Here is a 15,816-nt window from a genome sequence, read left to right on the forward strand (position 1 = left end):
TGAAACAATGGCAAAAATGAATTAGAAAATGAAGGCATTCGCGTTTAAGTAAACCACTGGTTACTTAAGCCAAGGCAGTGATCCAGTGCTGCGCCCTCCAGATTCCCATCACAACATTCATCTGAAAACACTTCGCTTGCTTTATCTTTACAGGGGGATATTTCTGCACCACTGGCAGCCATGATCCCAGCTGCTATTATAATTATATGATAAACAGTGGAAATTGAGATTAAGAGTCATAATTATGACTATGAATTATGATAAAACAATTATGACCTCAAAAGTCGAAAGTGACAAAAAGTCACACTTGTAGCATAAAAAAATCATAATATTAATCATAATTATGACTTTGTCACTTTCGATTTTTGACGTCATTATTGTTTTTGTCAATTTCGACTTTTGATGGCATAGCTATGAGAAAAAGTCAGAATTGTTTATCATAATTATGACATTTTATCATAATTTTGACTATTTATTTCATCATTTTGATTTTGACCGTCAATTTTGACCTTTATCTCATAATTATGACTGAGTATGTAATAAATATGACTTGATTATGACATTAATTATGCGTCGGGAATGGCTCTCCATAGGGGAAAGTAATCATACACCTCTCCAGGCCAAATGTTTTGAGGTATAATTCATGTCTGTAGCATAAAGAGTTGCTGTCTGGATTAATACATGAGGGAAAAGGTCTTACTTATAGTTGTCTCTGCAATATTAAGATGAATAGAGTTTTTAAAGGACACATTTCACCCTTTAAGGATCTGATCATGTCATTACCGCCCCACGAGGTCATGCTACAATGTTGATGGCATAAAAGGCATTTGATTGTCCTGTCTTGAGCTTATTGAGAGACATTCTCCATTGGACAATGACTCTCTTTTTCATCAAGAGGATAAACAAACTGACAGAGGCATCATGTTTGTGCGTTAAAAACGGCTTTAAATCTAAACTCGTCAGTGCTTTAAGGTAATAATTCACACAAAAATGTATATTAAGTGATCATTTAAACACCCTCGTGCCATTTTAAATATATATCTGTTGTTTTATAGTAGTATGAAGATTTTTCAAAAATGATTTTTTAGGGAAAACAAATAACAGTTTGGAACGATGGATGAGGGTGAGTAAATAATGCCAATTTTTATTTTAGATGAGTTTTTTCCTTTAACACGGTAGGAAATCTGATGCGAAATGAATTCACTCCTTTGAATAAACATTAGCTTTAATGTGTGTCATTATCACACTGTAAACTATTGCACTTCACAAACAACTCTTCAGAATGATTTGTTCAGTCATAGCTTATTTTTAAATTAAATAACCGTAACAAGAATTATTCTCTCTTTTTTTTTCTCTCTCTCTCTCTCAAAATCTTAAGCACAGTTATTGAGAGAATATTTTCACATCATGCCATAAAATATTTTCTATAAATTGAGAAAGATCTGTTCACCTTCCTGGCCTCCATCCATTCAATACTTTCAATTATGCAATAAATTTAAAGTATTTTTATTGTACAAACCTAATATTAGTTTATTTTGTATTCTAAACACTTTTTTTTTTTTTAAATCATCTTCGCCTGACGGAAACGGAATGCTTCGTTCGCAGTAACTTGATGCATTTCAAAGTGCATTTCATCAGAAATCCCTGCATAATCCCAAATATAATGTAAGACTTTAGTATCTCAGAGTTTCATAAGACAAAGAGTTTGACCGCATTTTCATCATCTTAATCTGGTTTAAAAAGTTAAATCTGTTATCTAACTACTTTATGTCTTCTATCTGTCTTTTTAAAGCAAATGCAGATAGATATGATATATCGTTTTCTTGTTAGTGTCATGGAAAAAACATCCTTTATGTCTCCACTAAAAACTTGGAGATATGTTGTAAAAACATTATCTAAGGCTGTGTTCAGAATAGCATGCTAACATACTACTATGTATGCAGTATGTGTATTTAATGCACGCCCAAAAATGCAGTGCACTTGCTGGAAAGTAATATGAGGACAATTTTGTCTTTCTTGACTCACCAAATGTAAAAACATTATGTTCATATATGTTAAGACATATATGAAAATATGTAAATGAACCCTTAAAAAAAGTAGCTAGTATATACTACGCAATATTCAGTAAGTAGTAAGCAAGTATTCCATTGGGAACACAGCCATAGACATGGCCCCGCCCCCTTCAGTGCTCAGGTAACGATTGGTTACAGTTCTGTGTAACCTCAGCCAATGGAAAAGTGCAATTATGTTGAGGAAATGTATTGTGTTCACAACTTAAATATCATGGTTTTGGTTTTGTAAGCAAAGGCAAATGAACAGCACATATTTTAAGAGCCGTTTTCATGCTTTCACCAACTCTTTAAAAGCATGAATTATGTGTACGAAAACGCAACAGTATTATTTTCTCTTTTACAGTACATTGAACTCTTACAAAACCATAAACCAGCGATGAAAGCTAAAAAAAAAACATGCTTTTATCAAACATTTAGATATACACTTACTTCAGAACACTAACAGCAACAATCTTTTTTCAGTTTTTCTTTTTTTGCACCACGAACACAAGATACATAGAAAAGTTCTATCCACATTTCTGCTCAAAACTAGAACTTTTGAAATTACAAGAAACCTTGCAGGAGACTAAGATCAGGAATATACTTCACGCTAGTATGTAAACGCAAATTTTTGGCCAACATTTTGCAAGCACTGACTCATAGTTCACCCACAAATTAAAGGGTTAGTTCACCAAAAAAATTACAATTATCCCATAATTGACTCACCCGCAAGCCATCCTAGGGGTATATGACTTTCTTCTTTCAACCAAACACAATCAGTTATATTAAAAAATATCCTGGCTTTTCCAAGCTTTATAATGAGAGTGAATAGAGCCTGAGATTTTGAAGCCCAAAAAAGTGCATCCATCCATCATAAAAGTAACCCATATGGCTCCAGTGGGTTAATAAAGCCTTCTGAAGAGAAGCGTTGTTTTTTGTGAGAAAAATATCCATATTTATTTAACTTCATAAACTATAATCACTGCCGTACGCAAATCGAGCTCCGGCGGAAGAGTGAACTAACCCTTTAAGATTCTTTCATCATTTATTCACCCACATGTCACTCCAAACTTGCATGTCTTTCCTCTGCAGAACACAATAGAAGATATTGTGAAGTTGGAATCCAAGCAACTTTGGACCTCATTGAAAAAAATATTTTTCAAAATGTCTTTTGTTCTCCACAGAAGAGTGAAGGTTAAACAGGTTTGGAGTGACATGAAGGTGAGTAAATCCAAACAAAATGTAAATTTTTGGGTGAACTATCCCTTTAAGTTCTCGTTCAGGAGGTAACGCAACTCAAGGTGGCGCTAGAATAACTTCTGTTGCATTAAAAACAATGGGTCTCCTTCACTAAACGTGTGTATGCACAAATTTGTTGTTTTTCAAAACGTTTTCATAAATTTCCGTACTAAAATTTTTAATTCACAAGAAAATGAACAACTGAAACTATGATCACATACTCTGAGTGGCCTTATAGTTGTGTTAAAGGTACACTGTGTAGTTTTTTAAGTATTTTTTTTTAGCTAAAATCAATGTCTTTATTCATAAATATGTCCTCATTGGTGTAAAATTACCTCTGCCAATGATCTGACTTCTTCCTCGTAAGCAAAGAATTTCTTATCTTTATTTACATTGGACGGGTAAGTCCAAGGAGGCTTCCATGTCGTTCTGCCATTTTGAAAAACTATAATAGCAGAGAGGGACAAAAAACACTAGCCTACCTTATACTTATGCCGAGCCACAGGAGAAGGAATCCTCGTCGCCAATTTAAGAGGAAACGTGACCGGCGAAACCTCATCACCCGAAAGAAAACTCAATGAAGTGCTATAGGCTCTATGCATGATCGCTTCCGCGTTTCGTCTCAGCCCGCCCAGTTACATCCGGTGTTGCGTCGGAAGCCGTTTTTGCATTAGATGGAGATAATGGCAAATTACACTCTCTGATTACAAGAACTTCCAGCGGTTAACGTGAATGATGTTAACAATATTGTGAGGCAGTTAGCTGTCACACCTAAGAGTAAGAAAGAGAAGGGCTTTAAATTATATATTTCGAGCTACGTCGACAACTTTGAGGGTGAGTATTCTCTCATATCATGCAAAATCCGACTAGCGAATCGGTTTCTAAAATGGTTGTCTCCGTTTCTGAGAAAATTAATTTTATGAAAGTTTTGCCGCTAGTACACTTCGCTATAGAACGTGCTATACGGAAGTAAAGACGCTGACTGAGATTCTACCGGAAATACGTCAGCAGCGTTCGTGCATAGAGCGTATTGGAAGACATGTTGTCATAGCTTCTAGGTACATAACGGCTACCGTAGTTGCAACATGCATTTGAAAAAACGAGGCGCTAGAGAGCACTATTTGTTTGAATGCAAAATACAATTTCACCGCTAGGTGGGAGAAATTCCTACACAGTGTACCTTTAAGATTACATTTCATAAGTTGATATGTCATCTTAAATATATTTCATCATATACAATGAAAAAGTAAGAAAAGTTGCTGGGGTTTCTCTGTGTAACAACGCATATACGCATATGAGGATCTTATTGCACAAACTCTCTTTAGAAAGCATCATATGGTTGCTGAGAGTGACGAAAGGCTGTAAAAGAAAATGTTGTAAGGAAAGTACAAAATTTATTATGCAAATGACTAACACAAAGGCCTTGTTTACACCTGATATCACGATGCGTTTTGGTCGATCGGATCACAAGTGGACGACTCTAAATACAGGTGTAAACGGGGTCTAAACGTTTTAAGCTTGTTCACTTTCGACCACTTCCAGAGGTAGTCGAAAACGCATTCGACCGGATTGCTTTCGTAGTGTAAACGCTCATGTGGTCGATTGTGTTAGAACAGCCGAAAAATACCAGATACTCTCCGTCTACGCATCTGACACATAAACATTATGGGAAGTGCGCTAGCCAGACGGGATTTCAACTTTGTCGGCTGGAGACCCAAGTTTGGTTTGAAGATGAAAAACATACCAAGCACAATGTTCTCTCACCATTCCTGATTTCTAAAAGAGACGGATTAAAACACAAGGTGTAAACAGGAATGTGTCTCCCTCGTCTACTTGTGAACCGATCGACCAAAACGCATCTTAATACCAGGGGTAAACAGGGCCATAGTCGCTCATCTAGAATACTCCAAATTCATTAACATTACAATGAGGTTGAGATCAAATTGAGGTGTTGAATTAGGCGTAAATTTCGTGTGCATACAAAAACGAAATAATCCATAAAAATATTAGTGAACGAGACCCACTGTGTTATTGAAATCTAGAAGCGTTTGCGTTTGCATACTTGCGTAGAGAATGTTTCAAACCTAACGCTTATCATACACTCTGATTTTGCAGTTTAAATTGTTTTTGTTCTTTGCAAAGTTCAGTAAAAATACGTATTTTTGGATCCGTCCCCACCCCCCCCAAACGTCAAACAGGAAATTTGTCAGAATGAAACATCGAAGGCTGCTTTTATACTCTTGCCGCTTTCTTAATCTAAACCGGAGTGGGTTCGGGGAAAGCGTCCAGTAAAGTAGGTCCTTTCGTGTTGTCCGCTAGCGAAACATCGGGCAGATTGCGAGACATCTCCTTTGGCTGTTCAGCTACGTAACAGTTCCCGTTGGCGTTGTATCCTGTATCCTGCGTATTGTTGTTCAGATAGTTTTGGAATTCCATCTGGTTCAGCTCTCCTGATTGGCTGAGGAAGGTCCCTTTGGATTGGACGCTTTTATCCGGCTCTGGGGCGCAACAGCCAATCACGGCCAAGTGGTGATTGGCGTATGGCTGCTCGGGCTGCTGGGAGAAGTCTGTGTATTGGTCAGCGGTCACATTGAAGGGACCCTGAGACATGACCCTACTGGAGTCATTGGCTCTGTCTTGATAGGAGGCCGTGTCCCCTATGTAGGGCTCACTAGATTGGTTGGCAGAGGCTAAAAGTACGGATGGACTAGCGTTTTCCATCGGGTAGTACTCCGCGGTGGAGTTGATGAAGTAGGAGTTGCCGTTTGTTTGGTTGTCCGACGTGACCGTATTCTCTGAGTAACACATCACGGAAGTGGGCGGAGCCACCTCGCTATTGGCCAATCCCGCGTCAAACTCCTCCGTCTTGTCTTCGTCCTCGTCGTCGTCTTCCTCCTCAGAGTCGCTATTGGCCAAGCTCTGTGTGCTGGAGTCGGACAGACTGCACAGACTGCTGCTCTCATCCTCGTCATCTTCGTTCTCCTCATCTTCGTCATCTTCTTCGTCCTCCTCTTCGTCCTCCTCGTCTTCCTCTTCCTCCTCCTCCTCCTCGTCTTCCAAGGCCTCGTCTATGTCGTCGCCAGACTGCAGATGCATGATGGTGGTCTGCGGGACTGTATCCGGGATCGCGTATTCCAGTGAATGCTGGCCCGTCGCCATCGGGCTGCAGTGACCGTTTGGGTCGTTGTGGAATCCGTTGCCGACCGTCGAGACGGATCCGGGATTCTGCTGCTGCTCACGACTCTTCTCCAGTTCCAGCTTCATGATGGTGTGCAGAAAGTGAGTCCGCACTCGGATGGGGTTAAACTCGATCCTGCCGGCTGCGTTGCTGCAGCCCTCTTTTGTGCAGCCACACGGGAATGACATACGGTCCACCTGTGGACATCCAAGAACACTTGAGCACAGGCCAGTTTAGGATTACACACAGCAGGAATGCTCTAAATAAAGCTCCTCTCTCTTCTGAAGACTCGATGTACCGCGTAAAATGTAACCAGCTGTATCTACGTCTGCTGTCTAACATCTTAATCAGTTTTAACAGGGCATACCTCCATTAAACTTCAGACATCTTAATCGTTTATGCTTGTTAGTCTGCTATGCTAGATTTCTTTCATAGGCTTTGCTTTACTACAGTATAGGGAATGAGGACCCTCTTAAAGGGATATAAATCAAAACCTGATGTGGTTTTAGCAACTGAATGAGTCTCAAGAACATGTTGGGGTCATAGTTCACTTTAAAATAAAAAAATAAATAAAAAAGCTAAATGAAGCCTATTTTAATGACAATTAAAGCTTGTTTTGCATTATTTTGATGACAATTAAGTAAGTTTTACCTCTTTTTGTAATTACCGTTCTGTGAAAAGTATTATTTAATTATTACCTTAATCAATACCTGAAATTATATTAATGATCAATTTGTCAAATAAATAAAATAAAAAGTATTAATATTAAAATGTATCATTTTAAAAATGTAAAAAAAATAAAAAAATACTAAATAAAAAAAATCATAATATTTTAATAGTTATTAGTAAATATAAAAATGATATAATTTAGAATATTTACATTGCAAAATGTTTATACACCATGGGCGTATTTGTCTTTATAATAATTAAAACAAAACATTGTATTGCAAAATAGATATACTGTAAAAACATGAGTAGTACATTAATGAGAATCTAATTAAAATCATCACTGAAAATCAAAAGCAAAATGTATGCATTATTACAGTAGTGAAAATAATGTCGCAATGCAAAAAATCTAAATGGTTTAAAGAAATTTATTGATTTATAAAAAAAAATGCTTTTTGAATGTTAATAGTACACATATAAACATTATATAATATTTTAAAATGAAAATGTCGCAATGCAATTTTTTCATAAAATAGGCAGCATTTCCTTAAATCAATAGACATACTTTATATAATTTATAATTTGTATTGTGTGAGAGTGTGTGAGATTTTTGTTTGATTAACTTGAAATATTAATTTATTCGTAAGCACTTTATTTTACAGTCCTCTTCCCCAAGTACATACTATGTACTTATTATAGTAATGGCAATAACTGGGTAATAACTAGGTACTAACCTTGAACCTAGCCCTAAACCTAACCTTAACCCATGTAGTTACCTTATATTAACCAGTATTTTCCTAGGTAAGTACACTAAGTACACATAAGTGCACGTATACTCTAAAATAAAGTGCAACCATTCATTCAATTATTAATTATTATATAAATAATTAGAACTAGAACTAGAATTCCTCATCGGTGATAACATGTGTCTAACAGGTGTATGTGTGTGTTTGCTCATCATACCTGACACTTGATGCCGGCGAGGCTGCATGTACAGGTCTCGGGGTCACAGAAGAGTCTGCAGTCACAGCCACAGTCTTCCCTGGACACCCTGATGGCTCGAAGCTCGTGTTTCTCCTCCACGTCCAGCTTCTTGACGCCAGATGAGCGCAGAAGAGCGCGTCGCTTCTTAGTGGTCAGAGGCTGAAGGAAGAAGTATTCGTCCACCTCTGTGTTATCAATGTCCAGGTCATCGTCAGAGATGTCGTCCAGCGTGAGAGCGTTGGCCTCGTCGGATTCCACCGCGCCGTTCTTCGTCAACTGAGGAGCATGCAAAAGGTCAAATTTCATGAAGACATTCACAATATATCCAATAGCAAACGTATGTTTTCTTTTCGCGTACCCGCAGCCGGATGGAGTTGAGTTTCTCCTCTTTCAAGTGGTCTCGGAGCATGTCTCTGTGGATCCTCTCCTGCTCCATGGCGAACTCTCCCAGTGTGTACTGGCGCACGCAGCTGTGCCTGCTGGACATGCCCAGTGTACTGCCACCCTGACTGGGCACGCTGGTGAATCCCTGCCGCCGGCTGAAGTAATACACCGTCACCTTCTCAAAGTGCACCCTCCTCGTCCTCATCCGCTTCTCTCGCTTCAGGATCGACGATGCTAAAAAGACATTCAATTAAAGCTAAGTAAAATTACAGTTTGGTTATTCAATTTGAAAGACACTAATATGCATCTTTCATGTGACAGCACAGTGATTTGAGGACTAGGATATAGGGATGGATAAATATTTACAATATTTGATTTTATCTACGATATAAAATTTCCAATATTCAGAATTTCACAATGATTTATTTATATTAAATGTATGCATTTGGCAGATGCTTTTATCCAAAGCGACTTGCGTTCAATTTATACATTATAAGTTCATGCATGACCTGGGAATCAAACCCATGACCTTGCTGTTGCTAGCACAAAGCTCTACTGTTAGAGCTACAGGAATGAATTAGGGTTTGAACAGGGATGGGCAACTTCGGTCCTGGAGGGCCAATGTCCTACAGAGTTTAGTTCCAACCCTAATCAAACACACCTGAACAAGCTAATCAAGGTCCTCAGGATTACTAGAAAGTTACAGGCAGGTGATTTTTTCAGGGTTGGAGCTAAACTCTGTAGGACAGTGGCCCTCCAGGACCGAAGTTGCCCATCCCTGGGTTAGAAGAACTTTTGCCAAAAATATAACATGCTAGAAACATAATAATCACTGCAATAATAATCCGATCATAGAATCTTAAGCATTTGCCTATTTAAATCCAAACAGTAATTTATTTATTTTTGGCCAGGCAGTGTATATTCAGTATATAACGGCTTTGATTTAAACCTAACTAAGATTGTTCAAAAGTCTGATTCATTTGCACAAATCAGTGCTTTCAACCTGTCCATTAAAATTAATTTATTTCAAATGATTCTGATTTAACAATTAACTTGCATTGTCTCTGCATGGCACTTTACTCGGCACTTTCAGTGTTAGGGAAAGTTACTTTTAAAAGTAATGCATTACAAAATTGCTTTACTCCCTAAAAACTAACTAACTGCATTACTTGTTTACTTTTAATGGAAAGTAATGCGTTACGTTACTTTTTTGTTACTTTTTCACACCTGGCCTGGGCTTGCTTGTTTTTTTTTTTATAAATTTTTTTTTTGGCAAATGTAAAAGCCGTTTCACACTAAAAGTGAAATTAATAAGCCTCAGGCTGAAGGAAATGCAAATTAAACAGACTAAACAGACACACGCTTGAGGAGGCCATTATAAGTCCACAAGTCTGCAAGTGCAATGAAGTGTGCCATTTGGGACAGGGCCAACGCCTCTACACTTACTCCCGATTTCTCTCAGCATGGGGACAGGAGAGCTGTCAGTCAATACATGGAAAAACAAAGTTACTTTCGCTACTTATTTGAAAAAGTAACTCTGATATTTTGTTGTGAATTTAAAAGTAATGCATTGCTTTTATAGTTACTTGAAAAAAAAGTAATCTGATTACTTAACTCACGTTACTCGTAATCCATTACCCCCCACAGTGCTTGTTTTAAAATATTACGTTAAAAAAAAGGATAAATATTGCTTTTTTAATGTTATTGGTACATAAGAATGAAACTGAATAAATTTCATTAATCTGTTCATTTAGTGGCATTTTCATTTAGTAAGCATTTTGCTGGTTTAAGATGGTTTAGCTGATCTGAAAAATTAGAATAACATAAAATAAAAACACTAATATTGTTACAATTTAAAACAACTGTTTTCTATTTGAATATGTATTTTACATCTCCTTTATTCCTGATCAAAGCTGAATTTTCAGCATCATTACTTCAGTCTTCATTGTCACATGATCCTTCTGGAAATCATTGTAATATGATGATTTGCTGCTCAAGAAACATTTTTGATTATCAACTTTGAAAACAGTTGTGTTGCTTCATACTATATCTTTGATAGAAGTTTAAAAAAAGCAGCATTTTTTAATGGAAATTATTTGTTACATTATAAATGTATTTACTATCACTTTTAGAAGTGTATATTTATGAAACTTTTGTAGAGGAGTATTTCACAGCTGTGTTAGTAAGACATTCTCCTCTGCTCCTCTAGTGGTCCCACGGTCCTCTGCACGCCTCTGGCTCTTATTGTTTGGCCATTTATAGGGGGATGGTAAATATAGCCTGTATAAATATCCCCAGTTTTGGCCTCCACAAGAGTGGAGTTTCCCTGATACTCTCTCCCACAGCTCCCTTCATGTCTGACACAAACAGGACAAATAAGAACCATCTGCTGCTGCCGGTCCCCCGCCCAGAAACACCAGCAGAATACATTACACACACACATGAATGTGTGCACTGCGCTTAACCTAGTCTGACTCAGGAACTCCAGCAGAACTGAAGCAAACTGAGCTTTCTGAGTGCAGGGGCGAAGTGTTGAAGAAGAATTAGGCAGAGGCTGATTGCTTGAGAAAATGACTTGAAAAGCAATTTCAGTTTTACACGAGAGTCCTGATACAAGTCTTTTTTTCTTTAGACGCACTATGGATAGGTGATTCAAAAACAAACAAACAAACAAACAAAACGTACACTTCCAGGTTATATTTAACTCTTAATTTAACATATTAACTCTCATATTATAATGACTTCCAAAGAACATGTGACACTGAAGACTGGAGTAATGATGCTAAAAAATCAGCTTTGATCATAAATTACATTTTCAGATATATTTACTGTACATAGAAAACAAGTTATTTTAAATTGTAATAATATTTCACAATACTACTGTTTTTACTGTATTTTTAAGTCTCGGTGTTGGTGAGCAAAAGGAACTTCTTTTAAAATATTATAATATCTTACCGACCGGAAGAATTTGGACAGTACATTGCCGTATCATGTGCATACCAAGGTAAATGAATATGGCAATCAGTTTAGTGCCATGTGTATTATCCTTTCATGTCACCAAAGGGTTTGCATCTAACAGACACTGGCTTTTCATCATGTTTCATTTGCTGAAAATAGTTCCAGGAATCCAGGTTGATTTGAACATCAGTAATTTATGATTATGAGCTACATTTCACATCTTAATGTAGATGTAACCTCTCTCTGAAGCTGTGCTGAAAGAGCAACGCTTTCTAAAGGAGGAATCAGACGTCCTCCGGGACTCGCTGCACTGTGGGTCATCCGCAGACATCTGGTGCACATAAACTTCTAATTATTTTTAATGACGGAATCAAAGTGGAGGAGCGTCACAAAACATTAAAGACCTCAGAGAGGTGATGGAGAGCTCGAATTTAACAGGGGCAAAAAGCTGAAGAGAATCAGGAATGATTGACAAAACCGGCTTCCTAAAACAACATCTCACAGAACAGCTCGGTTTATTTGGCCTTAATTAATCCGTATTTATTTTAGAAGTGGTCACTCTTTGTGGCTTTTTGTTTGCTTTACGAAAAGTTACCTCGTCTGACTCAGGAAATTCAGAACTGAAGCAGATCACTTTACTGCAAACAATGGTTCCCATTCAGTCAGTCACGTTCAACGTTACGTCGAACTGACGTCATGGGATCTCGCCTGGGAGCCAAATCACCTCCAAGTGGTAACAAAATGAGCCAATGGACATTGGCCAGTGAGATTTGCATGTCGAGCCACATCTACCTGTATACATCTACAGGTATAAATATGATCGGCATTACTCACTTCATTCTAGGGGTGGAACGGTACATGTATTCGTATTGAACTGAAACGGTACGGGCGTCACGGTTCGGTGCATGAATTTCCACTGAGAATACACGGTATAAAAATAAATAAAACTCACATGCAAATTAATTAATGTAATGCGGAACTACTGTTAGATACGTGGGTTCTTTAGGGACACGTAATCTGTAGCCCCACCTTAGCTCTGAAGTAGTAACCAGAGCCGTTAAATATGTCTTTCAACGGCTCTGGTAGTAACTATAGTATTTTTATACGCCGAGCTCCGCCTATGTATGCAGTTTTTTGTCAGGTCGACGGTCCAGTGAGTGAGTTAGAGTTAGAGGACCCACAAGAGTTAGAGGACCTGCCGGCCTCTTTAAGATCGCAAGTTTGGGAAAACTTCGGTTTCCCAGTCAGTTACAATTAATTAAACCAACAAGCTTCAAAATGAAGTCATTCACTCGCGCGCACACTCTCTCTCTTGCTCTGTCTCTCTCTTTCTCTTGCTCTGGTTTTTTAATTATTACCATTGTTTTTTTTAATGGTAGTATTATTTTATACAGAAATAAATTATTTATAATTCAGATGAGAATGAAGTTAGTGTTAATTAAAATTTTAAGGAAAACAAATATATTGATCTGAAATATAGCAAATTAATTTTAAATTCATTCAGGTCTAATTACCAAACACATCTCAGGGTCTTTTTATTAATTTAATTAATAAACTAATTATATAAAACTATTGGCAATGCACTACAAATAAACTGGTTCTATGCCTTTACTTTATTAATAAAACTTATTTAAAAAAATACAAGGGTTAAGACATTTATAAAAATGCCTTCTGCATTTTTGTTTTGCTTTTCCCTCCATTGTACCGAACTCATACCGAACCGTGATATCTGAACCAAGGTATGAACCGAATCGTGACTTCTGTGTACCGTTCCACCTCTACTTCATTCATATTTTGCTTTGGAGCCGAGCCGTTGAGAATAGCGATCGCTCATTCCAGTCACTCCAGTGAAGTGGATTCTTGTGCAGAGAAACAGCAATTTTAATTGCTAAAAAGAGCTTATTTCTGAGGAGATCTCTCCTGCCGGAGTGAGGGCGCATACAGTGGTGATTCGCATCCTAAAAAGGGCTGTGCACAGATAAGTGCAGAATTTCACCTCTCTGTGCTTTGGCGCGTAAGAGCAGATTTCCTAAAAGAGCAAGCACGCCTCTTCATGTTAGATCATTAGCCTCTCTGTCCGTGCATTCCTGGATGCAGTCGTTTCCCGTACTCATCTGACGGACACAGCCGCTGTCTCACATGCCTAGTGAGACGGCATTCACGGGTGGTTCATGTTCTCGCATGGCAACATGAAGTGTCGGCACGCGGGTCGTGACTCTCCTTTCTCGTAAAGGCTTGAATCCCTTTTGTTATTGCCCAGCCGCCGCTTGTGTGTAAAAACACAGCCGCGGGTCTGCTCAACACTTTGGGAGACTGAGGGTTACAGCGAGAGCTTTCCGGCGGGAAAACCCCCCACGGACTGGATGATTGGTTTCGGGACTCAGGGCGCGAATCGAAGATCACCTTGCCCCACCCCCGTGCCTTTCTTCCTTGAAGTGCATGAAGAGCTTTGGTAGTATGGAGGTACATTAGTGCACTTTAAAACATTTTCTTCTCTCACTACCCTCAACTGTGGGGTGGTCAGGGGGTTTGTGGGGATTTATTTATTTATCATGCAATTGCGGTGCATTTATACCTGCAAAGTGTCGCCACCTGGAGCTCTGGCTGCTAAGCCTCACAGTGCCGCTGGACAGACCATCTCCACCTTGGACACAATGGCCATCCTGCAGACCAAAGCACTCAATGCACAAGGGTAGTTCTGAGCCGGGGTTGATGCAGGACATGTGCACAGTGACTGACCTCGCCGTCTGGGTGACGGAAATCACGGCGTGGGCCCTCTGTGTCCACCTTGGTGGTCCGGGAACGCCATCTCTGGCTAAACCTTGCAGAGATGCGAGATGGCCATTCCCCTCTAACAGAGAAATACAAGCGTTCCCCACTTGGTGAATCCTGAGTCGAGTTCATCCAGCATCCTTTCAGCAGAGGGACATGCTTTCCCAGCGTTAACAACACTGGTCATGGCTGGAAAACAATGAGAATTGAGATCCGAAGCACTCTTCCACGAACAGCAGCTACGACCGTCCACACAGTAAGTCCTGTCCCTTCCATACAATTTGCTATGGAGGACTTCCCCTCAGGCTTACTTGGGGAGCTGGGTAGGTTAGGACATCGTGAGAGTAGTTGCCGAAAGGGCACGCGGCAGCTTGCCAGCATCTGCGTCTCCAACACTCGTAACACAGTTCAGTGGCTATGGCGTTTTCCATAGCGACCTCATGACGTCAGTCCGACGTAACGTTGAACTGACTGACTGAATGGGAACGTCTAGGTTTCTACTGTAACCCCCATTCCCTAAAGGAGGGAACAGAGACGTTACATCCCCCCTGCCAAAGCCCTGAACCACTGCTGAATAGCCAGGATCCCTGTCTCAGCTCCTCAGCAAAACATGAATGAAGTGAGTAATGCCGGTCATATTTATACCCGTATGTCCGTATGTACGGGTAGGTGTGACCCGGCATGCAAATGTCACTTGCCAATGTCCATTGGCTCATTTTGTTACCACTTGGAGGTGACTGGGCTCCCAGTTCTCCTTTAGGGAACGGTGGTTATATTAGTAACCTAGACGTTTCTCAGTGTTGAAGAAGAATTAGTTGTGTGTGATTGGTTGAAAAAAAATTACTTGAAAAGCAATTAACATTTTCCATGTTTCCAAGTCTGAAAGTAGGAGACCATTTCTATGATAAAAATATAATTTCTTACTTTTATATTTCAGATTACATGTGAAATATGACCCGGACATGTTCTTGACAGGTTTTGTGAAATTCACTCAGAAACACAATGGTGTACTATGATAATACGATGGTATTCTTTAAAGTACACTACTATAACTTGTTACTCTTTATGGCTTATTATTTGCTTTATGATAATAATTTTTTTATGCTTTTTATGTAGTTTGGCAGCAGCTTCCCAGACACTAGAAATGTCAGAAATGCATTGACTGATGCTTTTCAGGTGAACTGCTCTTGAATGTCTTATTATAAAGTTTCGTAAATGCCGTCTCATGCGCGCTTCAGCTTCTTAATAGTTAGCGGCATTGGGCCAGATGTTTTACGTTTATTGCGATGATGGATATTTTCTCAAGCCCCCTTCAGACAGCATGATGACGATCGATATCAAATCTCAGTGATGAATGTTCCTTTCAAAGGACCATTTTCTATTTTCTGCTACCAATTTCGAGCTAGCATTTTCCCTGGGGACATTCTCTTGGAAACGGCATTTCCCATCTTCCTTCTCGTATACCCACAATTCAGTGCTTTAATGGAATGAGACAATGTTTTGTGCCAGTTGTCATTAGTTTTAAAGGAATAGTTCACCAAAAAATAAAACAAAATAGTCATATGGAGTCATTTTATAATACTT

The 15,816-nt window shown here is 38.9% G+C and overlaps 1 protein-coding gene across 2 annotated transcripts in view; it reads right to left on the reverse strand.

Annotated features, from left to right (window-relative positions):
* Window positions 1-1,359: 1,359 nt before the first annotated feature.
* csrnp3 (cysteine-serine-rich nuclear protein 3) overlaps window positions 1,360-15,816 on the reverse strand; it is a 56,256-nt gene continuing 41,799 nt past the window's right edge. For both annotated transcript variants that reach the window (XM_079880336.1, XM_079880337.1), the window contains 3 exons: window positions 8,477-8,736; window positions 8,098-8,394; window positions 1,360-6,665 (listed from right to left, as the gene is read on the reverse strand). In XM_079880336.1, coding sequence (XP_079736462.1) covers window positions 5,547-6,665; window positions 8,098-8,394; window positions 8,477-8,736 — 1,676 coding nt within the window. In that variant the 3' untranslated portion in view covers window positions 1,360-5,546. The remainder of the gene's footprint in view (window positions 6,666-8,097; window positions 8,395-8,476; window positions 8,737-15,816) is intronic.

The sequence above is a fragment of the Squalius cephalus genome (genome assembly GCF_949319135.1).
Source record: "Squalius cephalus genome assembly, chromosome: 9".
Taxonomy (NCBI): Eukaryota; Metazoa; Chordata; class Actinopteri; order Cypriniformes; family Leuciscidae; genus Squalius; species Squalius cephalus.